At 30.6% G+C, this 26,765-nt stretch overlaps 2 protein-coding genes across 22 annotated transcripts in view; one reads left to right on the top strand and one right to left on the bottom strand.

Moving 5' to 3' along the window:
• LOC105258975 (sodium-driven chloride bicarbonate exchanger) overlaps window positions 1-26,765 on the bottom strand; it is a 48,503-nt gene that overhangs the window by 11,345 nt on the left and 10,393 nt on the right. For 8 of the 21 annotated variants that reach the window (XR_003123754.1, XR_889784.3, XR_889783.3 and 5 more), the window contains 10 exons: window positions 17,056-17,180; window positions 15,171-15,302; window positions 10,733-10,795; window positions 8,463-8,601; window positions 7,928-8,147; window positions 7,415-7,538; window positions 6,450-6,620; window positions 3,806-3,910; window positions 1,762-1,865; window positions 1,143-1,328 (listed from right to left, as the gene is read on the bottom strand). Coding sequence is in view for 17 of the 21 variants with exons in the window: in XM_011270595.3 (XP_011268897.2) it covers window positions 1,143-1,328; window positions 1,762-1,865; window positions 3,806-3,910; window positions 6,450-6,620; window positions 7,415-7,538; window positions 7,928-8,147; window positions 8,463-8,601; window positions 10,733-10,795; window positions 15,171-15,302; window positions 17,056-17,180 (1,369 nt within the window). In the remaining 4 variants the exon portion in view is untranslated. Of the gene's footprint in view, window positions 1-1,142; window positions 1,329-1,761; window positions 1,866-3,805; window positions 3,911-5,796; window positions 5,860-6,449; window positions 6,621-7,414; window positions 7,539-7,927; window positions 8,148-8,462; window positions 8,602-10,732; window positions 10,796-15,170; window positions 15,303-17,055; window positions 17,181-21,938; window positions 22,131-26,765 lie in introns of those variants that run through there. The other 13 variants (XM_011270600.3, XM_025415356.1, XR_003123755.1 and 10 more) reach the window with 10 other exon arrangements.
• LOC105258974 (PC4 and SFRS1-interacting protein) overlaps window positions 1-26,765 on the top strand; it is a 51,462-nt gene that overhangs the window by 24,033 nt on the left and 664 nt on the right. The gene's annotated exons all lie outside the window — the stretch shown is intronic.

Raw genomic sequence — 26,765 nt, 5'->3', positions numbered from 1 at the left:
GGAATTGTACGAAGAAACATATGCAAAGTTGTCGCATGTTAAATTGTAATAAACACGTGATCGTGTTTAAATTGCATTTGCGCCGAAACTAAATTACTTTGCATATAGATCTCTCGAGACAATAGTCAGCAAACACAATCAGTATGCATGGCTGCTTTATTGAAGGTTTAATTGCCGCGTTGTGTTAGTGAAAGCGGCCTTTTCGACGAGTCTTAAATTGACGTTCAGATAAACGTGCGAATATATATGTAATATGTAAACACGAAGAGAGAAGACCTTGCACAATTTAAAGGCGGTTCGGACTGGTTATACTCTTTTTTTAGACTTCTATTCGAGGTCGAGCGCGATTGTCTGATGAACAGTTGATATCAACTGTAATAGCCGAGTAGATATTGATTCGTGCGGATAATTGACGATTCAGAAACATGTCAAGGAATTCGTTAATGGCTACTGCACTTGCATGTACGGCAATTTTATTTGATATAATCACAGTTGCCAGCGTTTTATTTGCGATACGCGCTATATTGATGTTTTGATATTTCAAACATCGTGAACACTCGCCCTCAGCATATGTGCTGTAACTTTTTCTGAATATATGTGACATTCGTATAAAAATCGTGCAACACTTTCAAATTTATAATCTTCAAAATAACTTATTTCACTTTTTGAAAAAGTTTATAGGAAAGTGAAAATAATAACTTTAAAATTATTTTGTTTCTTTATTGTAGAAAGCTATTTCTTCTTATTATTTTCGAAGAGAATAGGAAAAGCTTAATAAATTGCTAAGTTTGATCGCATTTCAATTTATCTAACTTTATATAAAAAGAAAGAAAATTTATAATAATTGCGAGATTTTTGATCAGAGATGGCAAGAGAAATTCGTATCAATCAATTGGAATATTGCAGAGTGTGAATTAAATGTTTTGTATTATTTTCGCACGTGTAACGTGCAATTTAATTAAAACGAAATATCGTATACGATATCGTATGCGATATCCTCGCGATATTCTCGTTTTATTACAGAGATTCTTGCACAATTAACGCAGTTTTAAGTGGTTCGAAGTGGTATCTGAAATGATCGCGATCGTATTTTATTTTTTATGTTTTGCTCACATGGTTTGTAATTTCGATAAAGTTCTTACCATCGGTCCTAAAAGAACAAAGATGAATCTTGTCGGAACAGGAACTTCTGTCAGGTCACCCATTATCCCAGCCTGACTTAGTCGGATGAATGCGGACAAAGTTTTGTCGAGGAAATCGACTTCACCCACGAGTATGTTGCTCGCCTCGGCACCGGCTGGTATCTTTCTCATAAAGTGCGTATTACCCTAATGAGAAAATAGAGTTAAAGTTGCTCGGGTTAAACTCTGCTCGCGTTACTTAACAAAGGGCCGACCTTAATATTAAAGGGGAAAAACTCATACAAAACTATTCGTCAAAGAAACGAGATTTGCGAAAGTTAGAAAGTAAAATAATTTCTCGTTTATCTGATATTATTGATAAAAAAAAAGATCGAAAAATAATTAGGCGATTATAATAATCGGATTCGATATTTTCGAAATTAAATTTCGATATTTCGAAGTTAAATTGTATATTACATAGCCTTTTTTTATCAATGATTTAGTCATAATAACTCCAAAGCTATATCTGATGATTGAAATTAAATATCATATTTATCACATTGTGAGGCATTTACATTGAACTACATTGAAATTGTATCCATTGTTAGAAATATAATATCCAAATAATATATCTACCAACCCTATGATTAGCATCTCCATTCTCCAATGCAGAAGAGCTGTGATTCCTGCTGATGGATATGCTGCTGGGACTTCGGTCCATACCATTGCTGCCTGGTTCTTGGCCTGAAAGAGATCTAGCTTACTGCCTACTGCATTTTTACGCATAAATTGAATCGGTGCAACCCCCTTGTCATGGCTTTTATCCGCCCATGCGTCACTAATTCTCGCACGTCCGAGTTAAATTGCAATTTTGTGCTGTTTGAATTTCATAGCCACTCGTTCTAAAACAACACGTTCCGCTTTAAGACAGTTTCCCGCAGAGAATCAAAAAGAATAAGGACGCGTCTTTATCTCTTTATAAAATTTGCCTGCACATTTGCCATTCACTAGTATGTTTGCAAAATAACCGAAAGTAAGTGAAAGTTCCAAAAAAATTGATCTGCATTTATTAACAGTTATAAATGTAAGATATTTTATTTTCGCAGAATAAATATTTTAAAGATAACGGGTTTCTGAGTTTAAACGGGGTTCTTAGATTAAAACGATATTAATTAAAAACATTACAAAACTAATTATGCCATTTCGACATTTATTTCATAAACGATATCTTGAGATAAAAGTTTCTTCTGAATAAATAGCAGGTTCACAAAGCTGCGTCTTCATAAGATTGAAACTTGTATCTTTTATAATGATATGAAATATTCATTAAAAGTTTTAATGGAAGAACGTATATTTTTAGCAATTTTCAATCGTAAACGAGGATGTTAATTTTTATGCCTGCATAACTATGAACAATCAATGATCCAATATATGTATAGTTTTATTTTATTCGTAATAATCCGATATTGCAATTGCCTTTGAATTTCATAAATTAAATATGCTTTCTTGCGAAACATATTATCTTATGAAATACATTAACCAAATTCTCATCAAGATTGAAACTATTATGTATAATGTACAAAACAGCCGTTTAAATCATCTGATTAAAATCAATAATAATCGAGAAAAAGATATGACTAATTATAACGATACAGACAGATTAAATTTAATATTAAATCGCACCGATGTTCATTAAGCGGTTCAATATAATCGCGGAAAGTGGTCATATTAATTTATTTGTAATCAAATTTGAATCTTGTCAATGCGTGAAATCAATATAATAACCGATTTATTTGACTAAATGAATCTCTATTTGATCAAAGCCTATCGTAACAGAAGTAGTATTCTTAAAGTAATACTCGACCTTCGCATCAAATGTCAAGAACGGTTATTGACAATCATTTGCAATAATATCCCATATCATTTCTTCGATAATATTCGATAAAAAGAGATAATCCAATTTCTATATTTATATGACAATCTTGCGCAAATAAATAATCTTATTAATCTTAATACACGCTCAGACATTTCTTGAATAATTCTTTCGCACTTTAATGCATGACATGCATAAGAAAATATTTTTTATTAAAGTCTTTCCAATATTCTTTTTAGTACAAAATATAAATAACATATGCTATTCATTTGCCGTATATATTTATATTTACATAAAACAGTAATTTTTGTAATAAGCAAGAAAGATTTTAAGAAATATATTTTGTTATTTTTCTTTGCCAATTAATTAATCTTGATTATCTTTTGATTATTTATAACAAATAATTAGCACACAAATATGGTCTATGAAGAAATAATTAAATCGCGGAAAGTGACCTTTTATTTTTACGTTGAATCTGGCTAGTTTTACGAAATGCCAAGAGAAATAATGACGCCTGGTGCGTTTTGCGAGCTGGCCATCGTTATTTGCGATAAAGACCCCTCGCGGCGCGATTAAAGATAATTTGTCGCAAGCGGAACAAGGTTCGTTAAGTCTTCCGCGTTCCAATAACAAGCTGTTCCGATTTCACGATGGTTTCTCATTTGTCGCGTGCACACAAACAGCGCGGATAATTGCCACTGCAAATTAATTTACGTGTACGTGTGGCGTTTCACTACGGATTAATGTAGGTTCGCGAGTGTGTGAAAGTGTGTGAGTAATAAAGCGTCAAACACAGAGAAAAGCGGTTTACCGGGATTGCCGGGTATCGTAAGGAAGCGGCTACCAACATTCAGCGCTGCTCCACTGCCATGACTTGTTGCGCCGGCGATTGCCGGAGCGGAATTCGATTCCTCCACTAAAAATGAGCATGAAACACAACACCAGGATCTTTTATTTACAAAGGAAGGTGCGAAAATAGGCAGGAGAGAATGACCCGCCGTCGCGGTAATTCGCGAGTGTTTTCGAGCTCAGAATCCTTTTTCAAATGCATAGTAATCTGCGTCTTCGACACAAGAAACGCGATGATTTTTATAATAAGATATATACCATCTATTAAATTATATATATACATACAATTCGATATATTTATTTATCATCGCGTAAATAGTTTGATGGTAATAACTGAATATTCGTAATTGAGATTAAAAGTAATTGCTTTATTATATGCGTCGCTTTCAATCTTAATCTCAAGATTTGATCTGGAAAAGGAATTATCGCGTGCGAACAAATAGTTTAATTCCGGTATATTTCATGTACATACGCGTGTGTTGATTGCATCGTAAAAAAGAGAGAGAATTGTGCATGCAATTGTTTCTATTTTTATATAAAAAGCACGCGCGAAACGTCAAGGACAAGAATGGCGACGATAAATTAAACGATGTCGGGAAAATTTCTCGAACGATTTCGTCGCAAGCTCTACTGCGTTTTCGATGTTTTAAATCGTCGCTTCATTTCCATATATTTGTCAACACGTTTCGCAACAGTCGTAAAATTCAAATAACCCAGGAATTCTCTCGACATTTGGAGATACGCTCCGTTAATTACCGAAAAAATTCCTAAAGATATAATTTTATGACGATTATAAACATTCGCAACATTTAATATTAATTTTCTTACGTTTTACAAAATATAATGTGTTTTAAAATAATAATATTAAAGAGAAAATCATAATTATTCTTGCATGTTAAAGAAAATAATTAGTTACGAGTTAATTAGGATACTAAGAAGATATGAATTATTCGATTATAACACTGAGAGTCACAAATGCACAATTGTGTAATAAATATATAGTAGAATAGGGTTTACATCGAATTACGTGCACCTAGTACGATTACAACGAAAGATCCATGCCTCGTGATCGGAATTACAAACGTTGGCCTAAGTTGTCAACGAAGAAACGTGCATGTTGATCAATGGATAATGAATCGCGAACGATGAGTTCTCTAATAATGTCACGTTCGCTCGAAAATAAATCTATAATTTGCAAATGTGTTGAAATTCTCCGTGTTATCATCGCACATTTAATGCGGCTTACTTGCTTGAATTGAACATTTAATATTAATGGGAAATGATAATCAGACAACCGCATTTAATGCTAAATGCATAATGAGAATATAAACCATGCTCGAAAACCGCAATTCACTTCTCATAGAGTTGTTATATCGCATGAGACTGGTAATCACGATCAACTTCATTTCCGGTGTGAATGCCGGGAATAACCAGGACACAGTATATTCTAGTATATTCGAGAGATAGAATTGGCCGCAGTAGTTGCAACCGTGATAGATCAGACGCATTGTCTGCTGCAAATAATTAAATCTTGCGCTCATCAATAAGGACACGTGTTTATAAAAATTAAAAATTAGTATCTGTCATAAATTGAATCAATGTTACTGAATGTGCGAAAACAATCGCAAATTGTTTTATAAAGCTTCGAATTTTCGTACGACATGTATCATCTTTTAGGAGATTCCTGTGTCGCGTATCTCTAGATGAAGTGGTGTCCTTATAGTTGAAATTCTTGTGCATTTTACACATTAAACAATTATAGTTCCATTAAGATAGCTAAAATAGTAAAAGGCAGGATCGACGAGAGACCGGAGTAAGTTGTTTTCTATCACTTACGTGGTAGAGACACGAAAGAGAAGAGACTTTAGAATAGACGAAAGATACGAGTGAGAAAGTAGAACTTTTTTGTGCAAATTCGTGTAGAATCGAGAATAAACCACCTGATAAGCTAACCTTTTAGCGGACACATCGCGAACCACGTTGTGAATCCCACCACGTGGGGTATGCCAAATTCGTCTAATAAAAGAAAAAAACGCTGGTAAGTTATAAATTTTCGACCGGCTTGAGCTCCGAAGAACAAAGGGGATGGATGACACAATGAAGACGATGAATAGTCTTGACGATGCCAAATATTTTACATTGATAATTACTGAACAAGACAATCACCAAGAAACATCAGGCAGTTGGGAAATGACCATGATGTAAAAATTCAACGTGTGACAGATCCAACGACGATCGAGATTGTCTCGACCCTCGCTCGAATTTTCACCACGCACTATGATACACAATCATATCATACTAAGTTATAGCTAAACGTATCGATTGCCTCCCAAATTTATAATAGTATCGCAAGCTGTCATTCTAATATTATATTCGAGATATTTAAAAGAAATATTCGACTTATTAAGTAATAAATCTCACCGCAATTGAATAAACTGTGGGCGTTTTTTGTATCAATTTAAAAAGCAATTAGAAATAATTTGCGAGGCTGTCAATACACGCATGTTGTAGTTGTTAGTGGGTTGTTCCGGTCAGGTGTGGTTAGAAAAGCCACGAAAGCACCGCAATCCAAGGCTGCTTAGCGGATGGACTGGCCTAAGTTGTACCTGGAACCAGAAGGTACGGCCCTTTAAGGTCTTTCGCCTCTTTCGACAGCGGCGCCGTGTCCGAGTTTGGGCAGCTGCTGCTGCGGGCGACGGAGGGTACATAGGCATCCTTGGGACGTTCCTGCAAATCTGACGTCAACAAGGCATGCATACCACATGAACAGTCGCAATCTGAAAATGTCGATTGTGTCATACGTGTTTTAGCAAAGTTAGCACGCCCTGGGAACCGGTGAACCCGGACTCTTTCGTTTCACCACCGCCACACCGGGGTGGTCTTCAACGAAAAAATGCAGGTAAAAAAACAAAATCTGAATTAGAAATTAAGAAAAATTAAATTAAATTAGCTTAAATTTTAAAAAGGAGCACATACTCTTAATGGCCCGACATTAGATATTCGCAAAAGTAAACTAAATTAGGAAAATTAAGAAAAATTAATTTAATTTTAATCGTTTTTATAATAGAATGTAGATTTTTAATTTGATCTCAGATATAGAATTACAATATTATTATTAAGTATTATTTCGGGTCATTATGAGCTATTACAAAAAATTAAATCAAATATGAGCAAGTCTAGATAACAAAAATTACAATATAAAAAAATATATAGGAAAATATAATTATTTTATTTAAAAGCTGACATGATAATTGCAAAAAATATAATGGCAAAAATATAAAACAAAATATAATATTATAGCTAATTGTAAGAATAATTCACTAATTATAACAAATAAAAAATGAAGTATTATAAACTTAAAGAAAATAAAAAGCTCGCGTATTGTGAGAGAGCATATTAAGTAGGCAAACGTAGCAAACGGAGTTTGATGGTGCTAATTACAGAGAGACAATCTCTGTTTCTGAGCGTCCATGTGCCTGATTAAAAGTATTATGTACATTATATGTGTAAGTCTGATCCGGTGACCTGTCAAAAAAAAATTACTGACATCGGGCCATGGCATGAAACTTACTTTTCGAAGAGGAATGATTGCGTCCTATCTCAGCTAACGATCTTATGATCGGTAACTTCGACATGTTATTGTCTTTACGTCTTTCATGTTGATGCCGATGTCTCACGAGAAGGGCTTCTTTCACCTGAAACGATATTTATATCCCGCCTGATCGATCAAATTAGCGACACATGTGTGGCTGATACTTTAAAATATTGATTCAAATGGGAAACGAATTCTGAATATAGAATCTCGAACTTTTGCTTTGCATTTTTTACTTTCCATAAAATCAATAACTGATTTTAACGATGATAGATATCTAATGATAAGTTACTATTTTCAGAACGCATAATTTAATTTCTACTTTAACCACATATATAAATTTCATGAATGACCTTTGTATGTAAGTGTTATATCAATAGCAAAGTTGAATCACAAGTATACTCATTTATATCTGTCCAAAAAGAGATATCGGAGATTTCTATTTTAATGGTAGATATGATATTTCTTACATGCTTTTTGTCACATTTTTACCTTTTCTCGCAATTCAACCGGCAGTACTCCTTTATTAATCATGTTATCAAGAACGAGATCAGCTATCTGCTCCAAACTGGCTGCTTCCATATCGAGCATGACTGTTCCATTTAAAAGAAGACTCCTCAACTCGAAAAGTGAGTGCAGTGATAATGTGGCAACGTGAGGTTTACTCCACCTATTGCCACCTTCCTCGACATCTTCCTCAAACTTGATCCATCTGTGCATGATGCATAATATACGATGCTTACAATTATTTTGTTTAAACTCTTAAAACATGTATAATTAAAAAATTCTTTTTTTTAATTCCTCGTTTAAAGAATAATTAATATTTTTTGTTGAATCGCTAATTTAAAAATTTGAAATTATAAAATTAAAAAAGATAAAATTAGATATTATTTCCTCGTTCCGCGTGATGAAAGAGAAAAATATTATCTTGATCATTTTAATGCATGACATCGTAAACACGCGTCAATATGTGTTTGCATTTCAAAGGGTTAAGTCGATGAAAGTGGAGTAGCAATTCGAACTTTACCTCGCCGTCTCCTTCCATTCCATCTCGTCGCCATCCTTGACTAGCTCCTCCATCTCTGAGAAGAGCGGATGCGATTCGTGCGCATCGTCACCGACTTCCTCGCCAAGAATAAACTGCACTCTCTGGGCTGGTGGTGTGACTAAACATTCGATAAAACGTGAATCGTCAATTTCAAGATTGCAATTTGGAGATGAAAGTATTTGCGAAAATATATATGTACAGAGATAGAAAAAGAGATTTATACAAAGGACAGACATTTATCAGAATATATGTCAAGTATGGCAAATATAAAAAATTAAAGAAAAAACTTGTTCAAAACATGACTTACGAAATATTTATCAAAAAATATGATTTAAAAAATTGAACAAATGCAGAGATATACATACAATGATATGTTAATTTTATAATAGTAGAGATTCTGTGGCTTCGATTTCCCTATGCATTTGCATAACACTATCTATCATAAATAGAGATTGATTTGTGATACAATTCACGAGAGCTCGCGCATTAAGATGAACAGCAAATCGCTTAGAATGGCTGTTTCTGGTTACGTGCAGTTATGTGCAAGCAAGTAAATTATCGATTCTCAGAACATGCATCTTATATTGCATCTCCGCATTCTCCGCATATCCCAGCGAATGCATGTAATAGTTAAAAAGAAACATTGCGTAGCGTATATGAAAGAGAAATTAGATCTTGTCCACTAAAATGTCAACAGATGAAATAAAGTTTTGTATCTAGAAACTTATGAGAATAGAGTCACGAGATGAAGAAACAAAGTTCGGCGAGAGAACATGTCAACGCACAAAAGGTATCCAACAATATATTAATCAGAGCGAAACACGTATAACGTAAAAGACCGAAGGAATTATACTTTTCTGAAATACTTTTTTTGACGCGCGTCAATTTCGAAGCGAAATAAAAGACACCTGACGTTGATCAATCGACCAAATAAATGGTATAAAAAATGTATGTATGTATGACCATATGTATACGCCATGTGATAGATGACGCATGCACATTAGAAAGATTCCTTCAAAGAGAACACATAGAAAGCAGATTAAAGAAAAAGAGGAACAAGAATCTCTTCCGATTCGAACGATTGCGTAACCTATTGTGTGATGTAATTTGCTTAGAGTTGGGTAAAACATTATCTTATGTAAAATAGATGACACAGAGGGGGGGAAAAGGTACACTCCCCATAATCGACTGCCCCTTTTATTTATAACTATCGTTGATATAAAGAGGGCTTTGAAGTTAATCAACGTTTAAGCTAAAATTCTATTACATACATATTTTAATCGATTAAATATTATATAATTTAAACTTATTTATTTATTAGCTTTTTTATGTGTATAATATTACATTTTTAAAATTTGAAAATATTTTTACACAACATTCGTTCTTTGATCTATTGAGCGTTAATTTTAAATATAACTTTAAGCTTATGAAAATGCAAATGCAATTCAATTACATAGACTTATTTTGTGGCAATTCTCTCACTCTTTAAATATAAATATTTACATACAATGTTTTAAAATTCTAAAAACGCTCTTTATCATGGACAGGACAGTTACTTATTTATTATTATAAAATAATGTTTTCATCAATCGCGTTTAGCGAGTGCGAAAATAGCGTTTTTACCCTCCTCTAAATTATGCATATAGCGTATAGTGCGTCGATAAATTTCGGGGGTACCGTTCGTATATCTCACAATGCTATAAATATTTATCGTATAACTGGTGCATTGTACATATAACTGGAGGGAGGGAGACATTATATCCCGGCATACATAATTTACATTCGCAACATGTGCGGAGTTAACGAATGCCCTGCAACGGGGGCATTTAAGCGTAACTGTGCTCGACATGTCAACGGTGTGTGATACGATCACTTTTATATAACGATAAAACAACGAATCGAGGCGATGTCTGGGCGATGTAAGAGCTATTTGTATCCGATAAACCTTGACGTACGTAACGCGATTATCGCGAGCACCTAACATGTCGTCGTAGCACATTATACGCGTGTAAGGTGGCAATCTATTAAGAGAAATATTATCTTCGCACGAGATAGGATATCGACAAAAGCCGAGATTGTCTTCCAACGATGAATCTCATGCGCAATTCGTGACAAAGTCGCGAGCACGTGAGAGCCTTGACAAGAACTTGAGGATTCGAGAACACGTTGTATTGTAAGATGCACGAACGGTCCCGCGTTAATTTGCATCACACAAAGGAATCTCGTATGTATGCATAAGGGTGGCTTACATATCATCTCGCCGGCGGGGTCGCAGATGCTAGCGAGACGCCTGCGCGCCATCAACAATTGTCCTGCAACGTTAATGGTGTTGCCGTGTCATTCGGACTAAAGAAACGCTGATTCTCAAGAGACAAATCACATACTTTTCGCGTCGATATGAAGAAATTAATATGAGGAATGATCATATATGTAAGTTTCTTAGGCTCGGTTGCACCAACATTATTTTAGCTTTAAGCGAAACTTAAATATATGTCTGTCTTTATTTATCTAGAAAGAAAGATAAAGATAGACATATATTTAAATCTCGCTTAAAGCTAAAATAACGTTGCTGCAACCGGGCCTTACTCTTTTACGAAAAATTTAGATTCTTCCATCTTTCTAAAAAAAAAGATTGGTTTTATTTTCTTCTATTTAAAATGATGCGATATCGTGTTATTGTTATGTATACATATAATCTTTTATGCATTTATATCTGCTCTTTTAGTGAAGATTTAGTGAGAATTATAATTAATTGTCAAATCATAGAGAATTATAACATTGATTCATGGTAAGAAATATCTTGTTTGCTTATCTTGATACAATGTTTATCGAGGTCAAGACGGAATATTTGACGATATAGAGATTGAAAATATATTGATTACATATACCTTCAATGTTTATTCATGTCATCATTGATAGATCTCAAGTCAATAGAAGTCATATATTATCGAAAATAAATATATATATTCAAGTCAAAGAAATTCAATTTTATTTTGTTTTAATTATTTTGCTTATATATTATATATATTTTGTGTTAATATTAATTAATGCAGTATACAAATACAGAAATTAATATAAAGTAAGAAAGGAGATATGAAAATGATAACATTCCAATGATAATGTTCCAATTAGGGAAATCAATTTACTAGTTAAGATCCAAGCTAATAACTAATGATTGTATAAACAAAATTTTTAATGAATATAGACAATATATTCACGTATTGCAGAACACGTTTCTAATGTCGTTATTTCATGTCATATGTTTTTTGAGAATAAATATATATATATATATATATAAGATAAATTTTGTTATAAATAATTTTGTAAAATATTATTTTTATTTGCTACTTCTGCAATTTTAAGTATTTATACAATTAATATCATTGCGCACTTCTATTGGCACTCAATCTTACACAATCTTCTATTACTACAAAAAGTATTGTAAGTAGTAAAGCGGTAAGGTAGCCGAGACGGTGAACTTTCTTTGACGCAAACTTCTAACATTGGCAAAAATTAAATGGCTATTGCTATAATTAGTTGGCTAAGAAATTGCAACCAATTTCTGATCTGTGCACTTTTCATGAAAGTTCTCAGAAAATCTACTTTTCGAGGGATATTAACTGAATTTTTTTAAATGCCACGAAACGCTTTTTCAATTTTTGATTAAGTGAAATGACACCGATATATACACAATATCGTATAAATATGTCGCACATAATAATGAAAAAACAATTTTTTTATCTTTCTAAGTAAAAGATCTAAAATATATAAAGAGAAAGAGAGAAAATAACTATTAATATACTTTCTTATACACTTTCTTATATTCTTATATTCTTATATTCTTATATTCTTATATTCTATTTATTTAGTAAAATTACAAATTCTACTTAATTAAAGTTAAGTTAAATTAGATATATTATCATGTTATATATATATATATATATATATATATATATAATTTAAATTTTAATTAAGTAAAATTTGTAATTCTATACTAAATAAATATATAACTTTTAATTCTATCTATTAATCAATTATTTTCATAAATTAATTGAAAATAATCAATTATTTTCATAAATTAATTGAAATTAATTGGACATTCAATAAAGAAAGTATATTAATATATATTATATTATTTTTAAAGATAAAACATTTGGGATAGATATAACAACCTTTTTACTGCGATAAAGAAATGGCACGTTTTCGCTCTATTTTTAAAAAATGCCGAGAATCGATTTATCGCCTTGGAAACCCTAATATGATATTTTCCAGGAGCTTCTCTATCTTTATCACGTTTCGTTGCGTTTAAGCGAGTAATTTGAGTTATTCTTTCTCAATCTTCATATATTTGAATATACTTTACAGTATTTTCTCTCAATAATTTCATTAGAGTATTTTATTTCAAGCGCACGCAAAAGTTTGAAATTGAAAGTTCTCGTTTTAATTTACTACTAAGTTATATAAAGGACTTTCTATGAATTGAGTTACAGAGCAGAATTACAAAGAAGAAACAGACTCGACTTTATAAGGTGTTAATATAATGTTACTTGATAATAATCTTTGGTATCTAAAAATCAAATTTTTTGAAAATAATATTTGATCAAATTTTCATTAATAAAAGATAGATTTGACAATCTGATTGTTTATTTCAAAATAAAAAAAATTAAGATTTCAAAATTAAGAATATAATTTTCTATTTATATATTAATATTATATCGTTCTAACATAAAAGAAAAATCAAGAAAAATGGAACTGAAAAATTGCAGCATCTCGATATCGATTAGCCCTTTGTACTGAATGTATCAAAAGTAGGGTGAATATCCGAATAAGTCTCGACAAGTGGTTGGCATGTTGCCACATATGGTTTAGTGGCATCGCAAAAGTGTTACACATCACATATAATACGTTTGCGTCACATATGACGTTTTAGCGTAACATTCCGAATGGCTTTCGAATAAAATGGTAGCGCAAATTTTGCAGAAGAATTTTCTATGTAATAAGCGGCACTTTTGAAGCGCAATCAAATTTGTGAGAGCAAAGTAATAACATCGTTAAGAGATACGAGGCAATTCGCACTGTTACGAAGGTAGGGGCTCTCGTTCATTTTTAGACTGGCGCAATCTGCTTTTTATTGCTATATTTACGACTGCATGTTCCTAAATAAAATAAAACTACACAAGGCAGAAGATACGCCTTTGCACGGTTGTGGAAAGCTATCGTATGAATTGTAAAATTGATACATCACAAACATTTAATGATACTTAATTAAATGCACGTTTTGTTGAAAATATGCATTCTTATTATTCTAGCGATGAAATTTACTGCTCGCCAAAATTCTCTTCTATCTATTATGCGATCCGTACAGTGTCTCGAATAGATGTCATTCTTGGAGGAATGCAAACTTCGTGTCGATGCTAAATTTAAACGTTGCAAGTAATATCGTAAAATGCGTGCGTATTATGCATAATTTTTAATAACGATTTCATTATTAATGATTGCATAATTGCGTAAATGCGTCTATATCAAAGTGATTTTCATGATTGCTAATTAAAATGAGGTATTTTATCTAATATTATTAATATGATTTATCAATAAAGAAAGGATTCCGATTGTTTCTTGAAAAAAGAAATTACTCTAATCAACTGATGTAAGAATGTAAAAATATATATTTGGTGAATCATACGCGAAAATGTGAAAAATTGTTGACTAGTGAACTGTCGAAAAAAATATTGACATATATTATCAATTTTGCGATTGTGCTATTATCTTATATATCTGCTATTATCTGTTTACTTTTATATGTTGTATATTATAATCTTTTAAACACTTTTTAGATAAAACAGGTGATAAATTACGTAACGGCTTTAACATTCCCACAAGTACAATAATGAAATCGGTTAGATTTTTCTTTGACATCAATTTTTATCTCGTTTAAAATCTCTGACGCAATCCACAAGTTTGCTTTATCGAACTAAAGTCTTTTTACAAAAGAAAACTTATTTATGTGAACATATAAGTTTTACAAGAGAGGTTTATATGTATCTTCTAGCTTTTGACGTCATAGTATGAGATTGCCAACAATGACTCTTAATTTTATCGAAGAAAGATACGCTCTCAAAATATATAATATATTTATTATATACATAGAATTTTATTTATGTTAAACGATATATTTGACCTTATTTCTTGAAAATTCTTGTGCACAAGCTTGCTCAAGAGAAGCGGGGGAATATCATGTACAATTAACATTTTATACACCGTTCACGAGAATTCTCGTTTCTGTCCGAGCGTTTTATTAATAAACCGCGGAATTTCAAACATTTCACCTGTTGACATGAATTTACTACTAAACAGCAATAAACGATACATTTATTGAATGATATATTACCAACAGTTATCGCGTGTAGGGGACTAGTTTACATCATATTTCAACGTACATTTTGAAATATGTCACATGGACTTTACGTTAAAGGATGATGTTATGGATTGATGTTAAAATATAATCAGCAAAAACGCGATGGTTGAAATTTCTCCACCATATCCATTATTCACGCGATACTTCGTCATCTCTTCAAGAGGAGCTCGGGTGGAGTCAAAGCATGATGAGTCGAAGTATGACGTTACATTATTTTCGAAAAAAGTCGCACAATTCCGGCGATGCAAAAAGAAGGGAAAAATCAAACTTACTTGGTCTCTCGTTGTCGGCATCTTCTTTACCGCAGGTGTACGACTGCCGTTGTGAATGATGGTGCTTATGCCGACGATGTCTCCTCTCCCCCGGCAGATGCACGCCCACGTACACCGTGTGCGCCCTGTGACCTGGAAGCAGATGAAAGAGATACCTTGTCATGCAGTATTTCTCAACCGACACCAGAATTTGCGCAGATTCAGAATGATTTTCTCGGATGAGACATGAGGGTGCATGCTGTTTCCCTTTCGTCCGCGCACAAGAAAGTAGAAAATTAGGTCAGCATCGTTTGATTGCGTAATCTCGCTCCTATAAGCGAGAAGAGCAAATGAAAAAGACTGCTCGTATCTTCACGCGAACGAAATTAATTTATACGGGTATTCGTGTAACACGGTTGCGTTACATTGGCATATTGAGTCAGCTGAGGTGGAAAGGTCAATAGGTGTGCGCCGATTTCGCGATAATAGGCGAATGGTTGAACTTTCTATGCGAAGGATGATATATATTAATAGCATACTATTCACACTTTTCTGATATTATTAACAGTGCAACCTTTCAACATAATATAGTTTACAGTGACTATCATTATGCGTAGTCTTAAGCTTCATAAATATCTCGTGATTACTTTGATAAGAATATTGTAGTTTTTGTACTGATATCACACGAGAATGTTGCAATAAGAAAATGATAAAAGAAGCATGATATATAGATATTTACGTTATGTGTTATATGTTTATAAAAGGGCATTATATATATATATATAAATAAAAATGAGCATTGAAGTTACTATCCAGCATTAGATTGAGGTAGTGTTGGATCAAAGTATCTATATATTGCATATATATTTTGATATTTTTATAATACGATTAGACATCTTTTAATAAATAATGATTCCGTGCCACACATTATATCCTTCTTGAAATATAATATAGTTTATAAAATATAAAAGCTTTTTTCCATAAAGCAGATAACGAAAATTTAACGAAAAATTTTTACTAGAAGCAATTGAGAAAGGTTTAAGCTATAATTTAGTCATTCTCTATAAAGTTTTTGTCTGTAAAGACTGGTTGACATTTTTCAATAAAACTTCGTCGGTGGAAGAAAATGATCAGCTACTAGACGAAGTGATTAATTTGTTTTGATAAAGGGCTTAACGTTTACGATGCAAGATCATCATGACATATATGGCCTCTATCCATACGTTTCATTGGTACAAGGTGACCTGGTCACATGTATCTATCCATCTATAGCTGATGGTGTTGTTTAACGAAATAACGATTTTCGAAGCTCCTATACGCGCGAGGATCGTCATGTGAGCAAACACTGAAGCCAAATTCATATCAGACTGACCTATAGCACATTGCCTATTGGAGATTTGATGCTTACAAAACAGAAGCTCGATTCGTTATTCTTTACTTCTAAAATAGCGGTGAAAGAATTTTACATAAACTTTGCAAAGCAAGAGTCATAGGAATTATTAAAGATTGTAATTTTTCTTTTTTTATTAATAAGATATTTTGTTTTTTCATATCGTTAAATCGCATAAATTTGACTGATATTCATTATGAAAAATTAATTCTGATTAATCTCATTGAAATATTCATATATTTTGGTACATCATCAAACTATGCTTTAATATAATATAGCCTAAAATATGGAATTCGATAGATTCAATATATCAGTTAATTAATAGTTATATATCTGAAATTATAAATTTTTGATCATCATGGAAAGTACAATCGAATAATGATCAATATAATTATAAAATGCCTTTAATGAATTAATAATATTTCTATTTATTTCTAAGTAATAGTATAAAAAAACATTTGTGTTGATTACGATTAATTTTTATTCGCTTTAAGAAAAGTCTTTGATGTCTCTTACCTTCATAATCCTTTTCCGTATAAGATTGATGGGTGATCCGCGCCCCCGGATCTTTCGGGGCCTCATCGTCACCTGTCCCGCCCGCGTGGGCCCCACCACTGCCAGCTCTCGGCTGCATCCACGGTCTGTGAAAATAAATTGAACGTTCAATTCAAATTATTGCAATGTAGATTTTCTTTTTATGCATTCGTTGCTGTAGCATGTTTCTATTATTAACACATTAACAAGTTTTCAACCGGCGGAAATGTTATCGAGTTCGTTTGTCTGATTTCTTTTTTCGAATCGTGTTGCTGCTGATGATAAATTTTCTATAAAAAATATCGTACAGAATACTGGTTTTATTATCGAAAATTGTACTTTTGTATTTTCTTATTAATATTGAATTTATGTCTGTTCGATTAAATGAAATAAATTGAAAGTTGTATGTTTATTTCAGTGGTGAAGGAAAATGCCAAACATGCACGTGAGCGTGCATCGCAAAATAGTTCGTGGGTGTTTATCCACGAAATATTTCGTGGGCGTCTGTCTGCGACCATCTACGTAACTACTGTGACGCGAGTTAATAATAATTAAACTTCCTCAGCCGGAGGCTCACTTTGCTGACGACCACTTCTCCTCCTCTGTTTCTCTTTTATGCTATTAAATTTCATATTATTTCTTTCAATCATTTACTTCTTTAATCTTCCATGTAGTTTATTTAAATTTCATATATGTCTCATTAAATATGATTTAATTGTGCATAATAATTCTGTGTCATATATGTAATTAAATATGATTTTGTAATAAATTAGTTTTGTGACTAGTTCCTTAACAAATAATATGTATATGTATCAATAATAATGCACATTTCCACATTGCATTCACGACAATATATTTGTCTCAAGCTTTTAATACATATATATATATATATATATATATATATATATATATATTTTGTTATTGTCGTGAGAAATACATATATTTCGCTCTCGCCGACCTTTTGTTCGATAATGAGAATGAATTTAGCGGATTCTGCAGTGTTACAATTTTCGTTTATATAGTTGGTTTCACAATCGAATTAGGTTCTTTAAGAAGAAAAAGATAATGTCTTTTCTGAATAAATTAAATTAATAGAAATTATTATGTATATGTATATTGGATATTCGATCAGATTAAAAACATTTATATTTATTTTATTTTTTGTCTGTACATATGATAATAGGAAATACATACAAATATTAACTGCAGCCCATAAAGCTTGACAGTATTAAAAATGACTTAATATAATGGCATTTTGTTTACTATTAAATTTTAAATTTAATCTAAATTTTATGACTAATTAAAGAATATGGAGTTTTTTATGTTGATAATATTAGTAAAATTATTCATTTATACTATCAATATGACGATATACACACATATATATATATATACATATGTATAAAATTATAGCAAATTATAGCTTATCTAATAGCAAATGCAATTTGTATTTAAAAAAATGAATTCTTTTAACTTTTGAATATATTTTCCCATTTTCATATTAAAATAGTATTTGTTTCTATTGAATATATTTTTTCAAGGTTCATTCAAAGTTGCATATCTTATCAATCATTACAATTATTCAATCTGCCGATTATTTTTTATTGGACCGATATGAATACAAGTTACACAACTCTGTAGTAAAAGATATCATTTTATTCTACTTGCTACGCATTCTATACCTGTTCTCATATTACATAGAAAACGCACTTGCAATGCTGAATGAATGCATAAAATCACTGCATTCGATCATTGTATCATTTGTAACTGACAAATGATCAGCTTAGAAATATTTTTATGATTATGTGTGAAAATGAGAAAAGTTGGAGATAGTTTTTATGATTATGTGTGAAAATGAGAAAAGTTGGAGATAGTTGTCAAAATTCAGATATGAGAATGAACGCGGTTGACAAATTGAACGCGGTTTACAAATCAGAAAAGGGAAAATAGATGTATAATTCAAATGTGACATTTTAATGAAAATTAACTGCATTGATATGCATTGTCATGATAAACGAAAATGAAAGCGACTTTAAGCGTCTATGTAAAGCTAACATTTTGATTTAATTATATATTTCTTTGTCATAATCATGTTGTTGCAATATAGAATCGCATGAGTGCATAGCGATTATACAAATCATTAAATGTTGTACATTATTCAGAATAATAAATTTATGAGATTTAATTATATGCATGCACACACATTAATTTTGTATTATGACAAATTCGATGTAAATAAAAAAATTGATAAAAATTTTAATATATTTTTCTAAACATTTCAAGTAGTTAACGTTTAAAGTTAATATCTAAAACATTCAAGTAGTTAATTTTTTATATAATTTAGAAATTCAACTTCTAATGAACTATATAAATAAATCGCAATTATATTAGATTTATCAAATAATTTTATTAATATTAAAGGCAAATATGTTAATATCATTTGATGTCAAGACCTATATATCTTGAATCATAAACAAATTTAATGTTTAATTTAATTTAATGTTTAATTAATGCATAATTATTTCATGTTAACGTACAGAGTAATTTTTATTTTATATGTAACTTTTCGCTTCAAACAATATTTGTTTATTAAACATCGATAAAGATTATAAAGAGATTATAATTATCTTTTTGTGTCAAAAACATATTAAAAATATAATTAAATAACAGTTTCAGCGATACGTTTCATTGTTTCAATTTGATGTTACAAATTGTTTAATTTAATCAACAATCATATTCAATTCGAAGCTTATGGAATATTACAAAATCCTCTTTTATTTAAATTGAAAATACTTATTGTCGGTTTTTCTTAGAAGAAATAAGCGTAATAATATAGTCAGTTATTACGATATTTTTTTTGGTTTTGTCTCGTAATCATCTTCTTCCTCTGAGACATTTACTAATTTCCTTCGACATCCTTAATCACTGTGTTCTCACGTTTATCAACGGTTGTTAGAGCAGCTTTAATATTAAGTGGATGTCACGCTCATGATGGAATGTGTAAAAAAATTACCAAAAATTAGGATGCATGTATAAATAAAATAATAAGATTTATTTTTAATAAAGAAAACTTTTAATTTTAAGAAAATAAAAAGATCAACGTGAAATTGCTGAGAAAATGTCTAGATTAAATGTTTACTTTTTTTTAATCTTCCGTGTAAATCAGTATGTAAAATGTTCAGTTTTGTGTTTCAAGTCTATAGTCATTTGAGATCGTGATTAACAGCTAGTTCTAAGTCGATCGATCAAAGCTTCAGACAGACGGCAACTTGCATGCATAAATAAAGCATCTCGCAAACAAAAGTTTGATATCACTATTATTGTCTAGGATGTAAGTTTTTTTGCAACAGAAATAGCTGCGATATACAGTCGTCTATCTATAAATTTACGTTTATACATCGATCGTGTAACTGCCACCATGGTCGCCACGATTCTATTGGTATTCTGCTCCTTTCACGCTCGCAAAAGCGATTCGATTATCATGCTAATCGTGCAATTTAATTCTGGGATTCAAGCAGCTGTTTCATAGAACAGAAAGTTCCGCACGTGTCGGATTTCTTTTCAACGTGACGAAGTTTTTTACGCGCAAGAATCTGCAATTATGGGGGACGATAACGGTAATGACAATGATGACAATATAGTTGATGAATAAATGACAGTAAGTGGCATGATTGAATTCACCACTACGTTTTAATGGCATCAGAAAAAGAGACGATTTGTAAATTAATTTAAGGGTGACAATATTTACCGAGTATAAAAAAATGCAAGAGATATTTTAAAATAAAAAAAATACAGAGTATTTTTTCTTGTCATATTTTAATTAAAATAGATTTTATTTGCAAATCTCTCTCAATTTATATTTAATTAAAATTATTAATAAAATATATTGTCTCTCTTTTCATCAAGTTTTTTTTAATTATTTTTAATATTACATTATAAATTGTGGCCATTGTCATATTTTGATCAACAAGTAACTGTAAAAGTCATTTATAAGTGTTAGGAAAATATGAGAATAATAAATATAAAGCAAATTATCGATTTTAAAAATATATAAATTGTAATGTGATATAATACATTATATAAATTATAATGATTCTTATCACTTTGAACGTGAAACATTTTTACACGTAAATAAAATTATGAATAGATAATATAAACAACATTATTACGATTACAGATGATTATATGCATAGTAAAAAATACAATTTTAATGAAATTTATTGAAGTATTATTTTTTCTTAAATTTTATATGACATAAAAAATTGAAATTACAACAATTAAAATATGTGAGATGATTATAATAATTATGAATAAAAATGGGATGCAAAGTTTGTTAGAATACGCTGCATGACATTTATTCTTGTCAGATAATGCACATTATGACATGAATAGGCATATGAAAAATATGGTACTATGATTATCCACCTACATGGATGTTAATTTTGACATGCACGTTATACGACAGAGTTCCTTTTTCATCTCATAACAAAAATTAAACAAGTTATTAAGTGAAGATATATAAGTCGTGATATATATACTTCTCTTTCTTTGTGTATAAAATTTTTCGCGTTACTTGTTTTTATTTAATATTTAGATTTCCTATTTTTAATTGTGAAGGTCTCTTTGTTTATTTTACCTATATATTCTATTTCTTTTAACCATGCTTTTTTTAAATATTTGTTTAATGACTTTTAAACAATAATAAATATTAATAACAACATAAAGTTTTTAAAATAAATCTTTTAAATTTAAATTTGTTTTATTTTAAATTTGTTTTATTTAAATGATAAAATGACAGATAACATGAGTCAGGAGATTAGAACAAAATTTTTAACATATTATTAGCTTTTCTTGCCTAAAGTTACCTCGTTTCCGAAGTTAAACTTTATTCTTATCCTTGCCCGACAACTCTTTCTCGATTTCAACGGCGCTCAATCACGCGAGACGTTTGAGATGATCACCGAACGGGCAACATTTCTTATATCGGTCCCGATAACACATGGCGGGAAACAATTAAATATTGCACATCACATATGCATCCTCGTCGCAGATGCAACTGGCGCAAGACAAGCTTTATGCGACGCGAATCGGTCGTGGATAGAAGGGAACGGGGAAGGGGACGGTGGGGCTTAATCTGCTTTTCGTGGGCGCTGCCAGGTGCAGTTGTCGGCGACGAACGCAATTGAAGCGCTCGATATAAACGCAAATGACGTATACACGTACTGTCAGGGTCGCCTCGGATCAGTGTGTATCTTTGCTGAGAAAGACAGTAGAATATGACGATGTCGTGAATCCGCGTTATGCATACTCAATGAAATGTTCTTTGAAGGTCCGCGTCTTACCGCGGCGACCTTCTATCTTATATGTGTGCTCTTTAAATATAATTAATGTATTAAGTTTGGTGTATATAGTTTATTAAGACGTACTCACTGCGGAAATTATTAATGTGTACATTAAATATTCGTGTGTTGGACTGGGGTAGTAATAATTGACAAAATATTGATCTACTCTCTGATAATTTCGAATAATTAATCATACAGCAAAAAATTGCCAATCGCGATATAGCTGAATAAATCATCATGCTAATCGATTAAAATTATTATTCGAAAACTCGTCAACAATATTTATTAAATTGCTTTATTAAATTGTTTTATTATATTGTGATACGTGTCATCTCCCTTCTCTAAAAATGGTATTTTAATTTGTTCTGGAAAGCCAATTTTCTTTATTATTATAGATAAAAAGTGCAGTGTGTTTCGTAGAAAAATTTTTTTGCGTGGTAAAGACAATTGTCTCGAATGCATCATCCATTCATTGCACTTTCAAGATTCCTCTCGTGATGTCATTTGACGGAATGTCAAGATCGCATTGTCATTGTCGTTGAACCGTCAAATGGATAATTACCGCAATACCATTACTCAGGTACCTATGTACGAGTCTCATAATGATCGACCTAATTGTTCGGGCTGTCTTTATAATAAAGTAGGATTAATTTGAAAAGAAAAGAGGAAATGATCGTATTGTTTCATTTCTAAAAAAATTACTCGTAGTTTATCTGTGGAAAAATGTATCTTTGTTCTCTTCTTTTCCTCTTTTACAAAAATTAGTAAAACATTCATATTATAAAAATTATTAAATATAATTTATATAAAATGTTTTATAAATAATATAAGAAAATTTTGCTGCAAAAACTAATTTAAATTTTATATAAAACAGTTTTTAATTCTATTAAAAAATTACAAAAAGATATCTCTGATTATATTAAAAGTAAAATATTAGAAATATAGATTTTTAATTATTAAAATATTATACATTTCATATATTTAAATGCTATATTGTATTTTTAATGAAAGAGATAAAGAATTTTTTTAATGAGAAGATCTAAACATATATAAAATATTTTAGTACTTTATGAAGTAAATGCTGATAGGGAGCATATAATGACAAAAGGAACTAACGCTACGCGGTGCATTGCGCTACGCTTCCGGTTTCGGAACGAGCAAACGAATTTGGACGAGGAAGCGGACAATGCTCGGGATGATGATCAAGCGCGGACGTCGGCGGACGGGCCAATGAGAGCATTAACGAGCGGCAACAACGTCAAATGAAAAAGTCCTTGTGATACGGCACTTTTCCGTAGACATGCGGCGATAATTGGCGGTTTAATAGAGACAAAAATGACGGCGTGTCATTTTAAGGTGGGCATATGTGGTGATTCGTAGCGAATATCGTATGCAATTTGCTTGTAAACGTATTAATTATATAATTGAGATGATGATTCAAATCTAAGGGTAATTAATGCTCTCTTCATATCACACATTGATTATCGTGATCGCCAATAATTATCTTTATGAAATGCTCTCCAAATTCCCAACGCAATCATTGCTAATCTCAAGAACAGAATACCATACATTTCCGTGATAACACTACACAAATGTTAGAATTTCTCTATAAATGGAATCTCTAAAAGGAATTTAATATCGTGATTTTTTTATATTAGTATTAAAAATTCATTAAAAATATATTTGTCTGTGAAATATTGTATTTTTCACTTATTGTACTTTTCTTTATATATATATATATATATATATATATATATATATATTTATATATAAACACAATATATATTTAAATATTTCTAATATTAATTATATATTAATTATATATTAATAATAATTATATATGAAAAATCACGAAATTCTATTGAATTTTTACAATGTCAATTCATTATTTTTTAAATGATGTAACACAAATGACTTATTGAATAAAATATATTTAACACAACAGTTTCGTTTTGTAAATGATATTATATCAAACATATATTTTTTACTTATTATCAGTGAAAGATGAGTAAAACACGAATCGACTTTAAAATAAAACAAAACATTCTCAACATAAAATATTTTGATATTTTATGAGTACAAAAATGAGAAACACAAGGCTTATTAAATGAATGTGTCCATTAAATATTTGTACATTATTTTCTTATCTATAGGCATTTATCAACGTTGATATAAAAAGCTTGCCAAAGAAATTGAGCTTTGAATCGAGTTATATTGTGTGAAATGTTTTCTGAAAGATATCATTTGTTTATATAAAATATTCATTTTAGTAAAATTAAAGATTAACTCTTGTTTTGTCAAAAAATATGTCATTAAATTATTTATATTATTTATATTATTTAATACTCTTACAATATATATATATATATATATATATATATATATATATATATATATGATAAAAAATATGTATATAAATGTCATAAAATGACATGATTACGTAATTTTATAAAATAATGAAATTATTATTAAATAATCTTACTTGAAACATAATTATTCGAAATACGGTCAGCTAATCGCTAAATGATATTTTAACGAAAGAGCTAATAAATAACAAAATGTCGCGATTAACGCTATATCATAAATGTATCAACGCATGTAACAAAGACATATTTATTTTTCAATTTAATAAATAATAGTGAAAAAAGATATATTGAGCTTAAACCAATAACAAAATTGATCAAAAAGCGTATATGACAGATGCAATTAATGAGTCTGAATCACAAAATGATAATTTTAATATATTATCTTTGTTCTTCATACATCTAGACTTGCATATTTACATATTCGATTGTAATTTCACGCACACGTGCCATATATATATATATATAAATTAAATAATTTTTAATAAATCTTTAAAGACCAATCATAAGATGTCATTAATGTAAAGAAATAAATATTGATCTTTATTAATAATCATGAGAGACAGATAATGATATTTAAGAGTGATTTATATAGCTTCGAAGAATACAACAGATTGCCGAAAACAAAACAAAGCTTGATTTGGTAGAATTAGAATTTAGGAATCTCTATTACGTTGTCCCCTTATTTAATACTCTTTCCCCTACGTGCTTACTACAGCTTTACATTATCGAGACATAGCATGAACGCACATATTGAAATTAGCAAAATCGTCGGTAGTAGAACCAATTTCAAATAGCTATCAAGGGGAGAAGATGAATGTTTGCGTTGTATAGAGAGAATAATGGGAAAATATTGATCCATTGTACTAATTTTAAATAACGCTAATCTAGATGAATGTAATTGTCAAAATTAACCTTTGTTTATAACTTCTTACAGCTAAGGAAGTATATTGTCATAATATGATTTATAACATGATTTTAATTAATTGAATGTCGCTATTCATATGCATAAAATAATGTGTACTATTTTATGATAAATAGAGATTTCCTATAAAATTTGTAGATAATCGTTTCTAAATTTAAACTCTAAAAATTTATTATTTTTAATTTATATAACACACATATCAATTTTTCAACATTTTTATAATACATGCATTTGTATAATTCGCCTGGCATGTATTGATAATCTATCAACTGTACAAACAGATTCGTTGATTGCAAATATTAAAGCGGGTTGGCGCAGCACACATTAAATCTTTCACAATATCACATAAACCGTTTATACGAGAGAAATATGTCACAACCAATTTTATAAAATGGCACGCATAAATAGATTGAAGATTTATTTTATTCCATCTTGAGGAGAGAATCGCAAAATAAGTATCTCGCAGGCGAAACGAAATGACAAGAAAGCCCAATCAATTCTCACTTTAAATATAATATCTCACAATGGGATTCTCATGCACTTTCGAGATATAAAAGAGGTCAAAGGTCGATTATCTTTGAATAGACTCTATTACTTTCTAATAATCTTGTTCTTTTTCATCCTCTCTAAAATAAGTCCTATAAATTCATAATTTTTGTCCGTTAAAATACATTTTTTCTGATTGAAAAAATATTAGCATTTGCGCAATTTGTCGTGCGTCTTTCTCTATTTAGAAGTCTATTCATTCATATTCTAACTTGAAATGATAGCAAACATATTTTTTATTTGTTTACTTTCCAATCAGAATAATTTGCTTAATCCGATTATAAAATTTCTTATTTTTGCGACTATTACTCTTAATTGACTTTGTTTTTTGCTATCATCTGTCATCTGGATTATCTGGATTATCTGGATTATCGGAACATTAACTAAATTGGATTATGTTTATTCTCGAGCTAATCGTCTTCTGCTTAGCCGTTCATCGATTTGAGATATTTCCTTCAAAACAAGCAATAATCAATTACGATGATTCGAAAATAATTAAGTAAATCATTTTAAAAA

Source organism: Camponotus floridanus, unplaced genomic scaffold (assembly GCF_003227725.1).
Source record: "Camponotus floridanus strain SB8 unplaced genomic scaffold, Cflo_v7.5 scaffold12, whole genome shotgun sequence".
In the NCBI taxonomy this organism is placed as follows: domain Eukaryota; kingdom Metazoa; phylum Arthropoda; class Insecta; order Hymenoptera; family Formicidae; genus Camponotus; species Camponotus floridanus.
The sequence above is the reverse complement of the archived record's forward strand: the minus strand, read 5'-3'. Positions and strand labels throughout refer to the sequence as shown.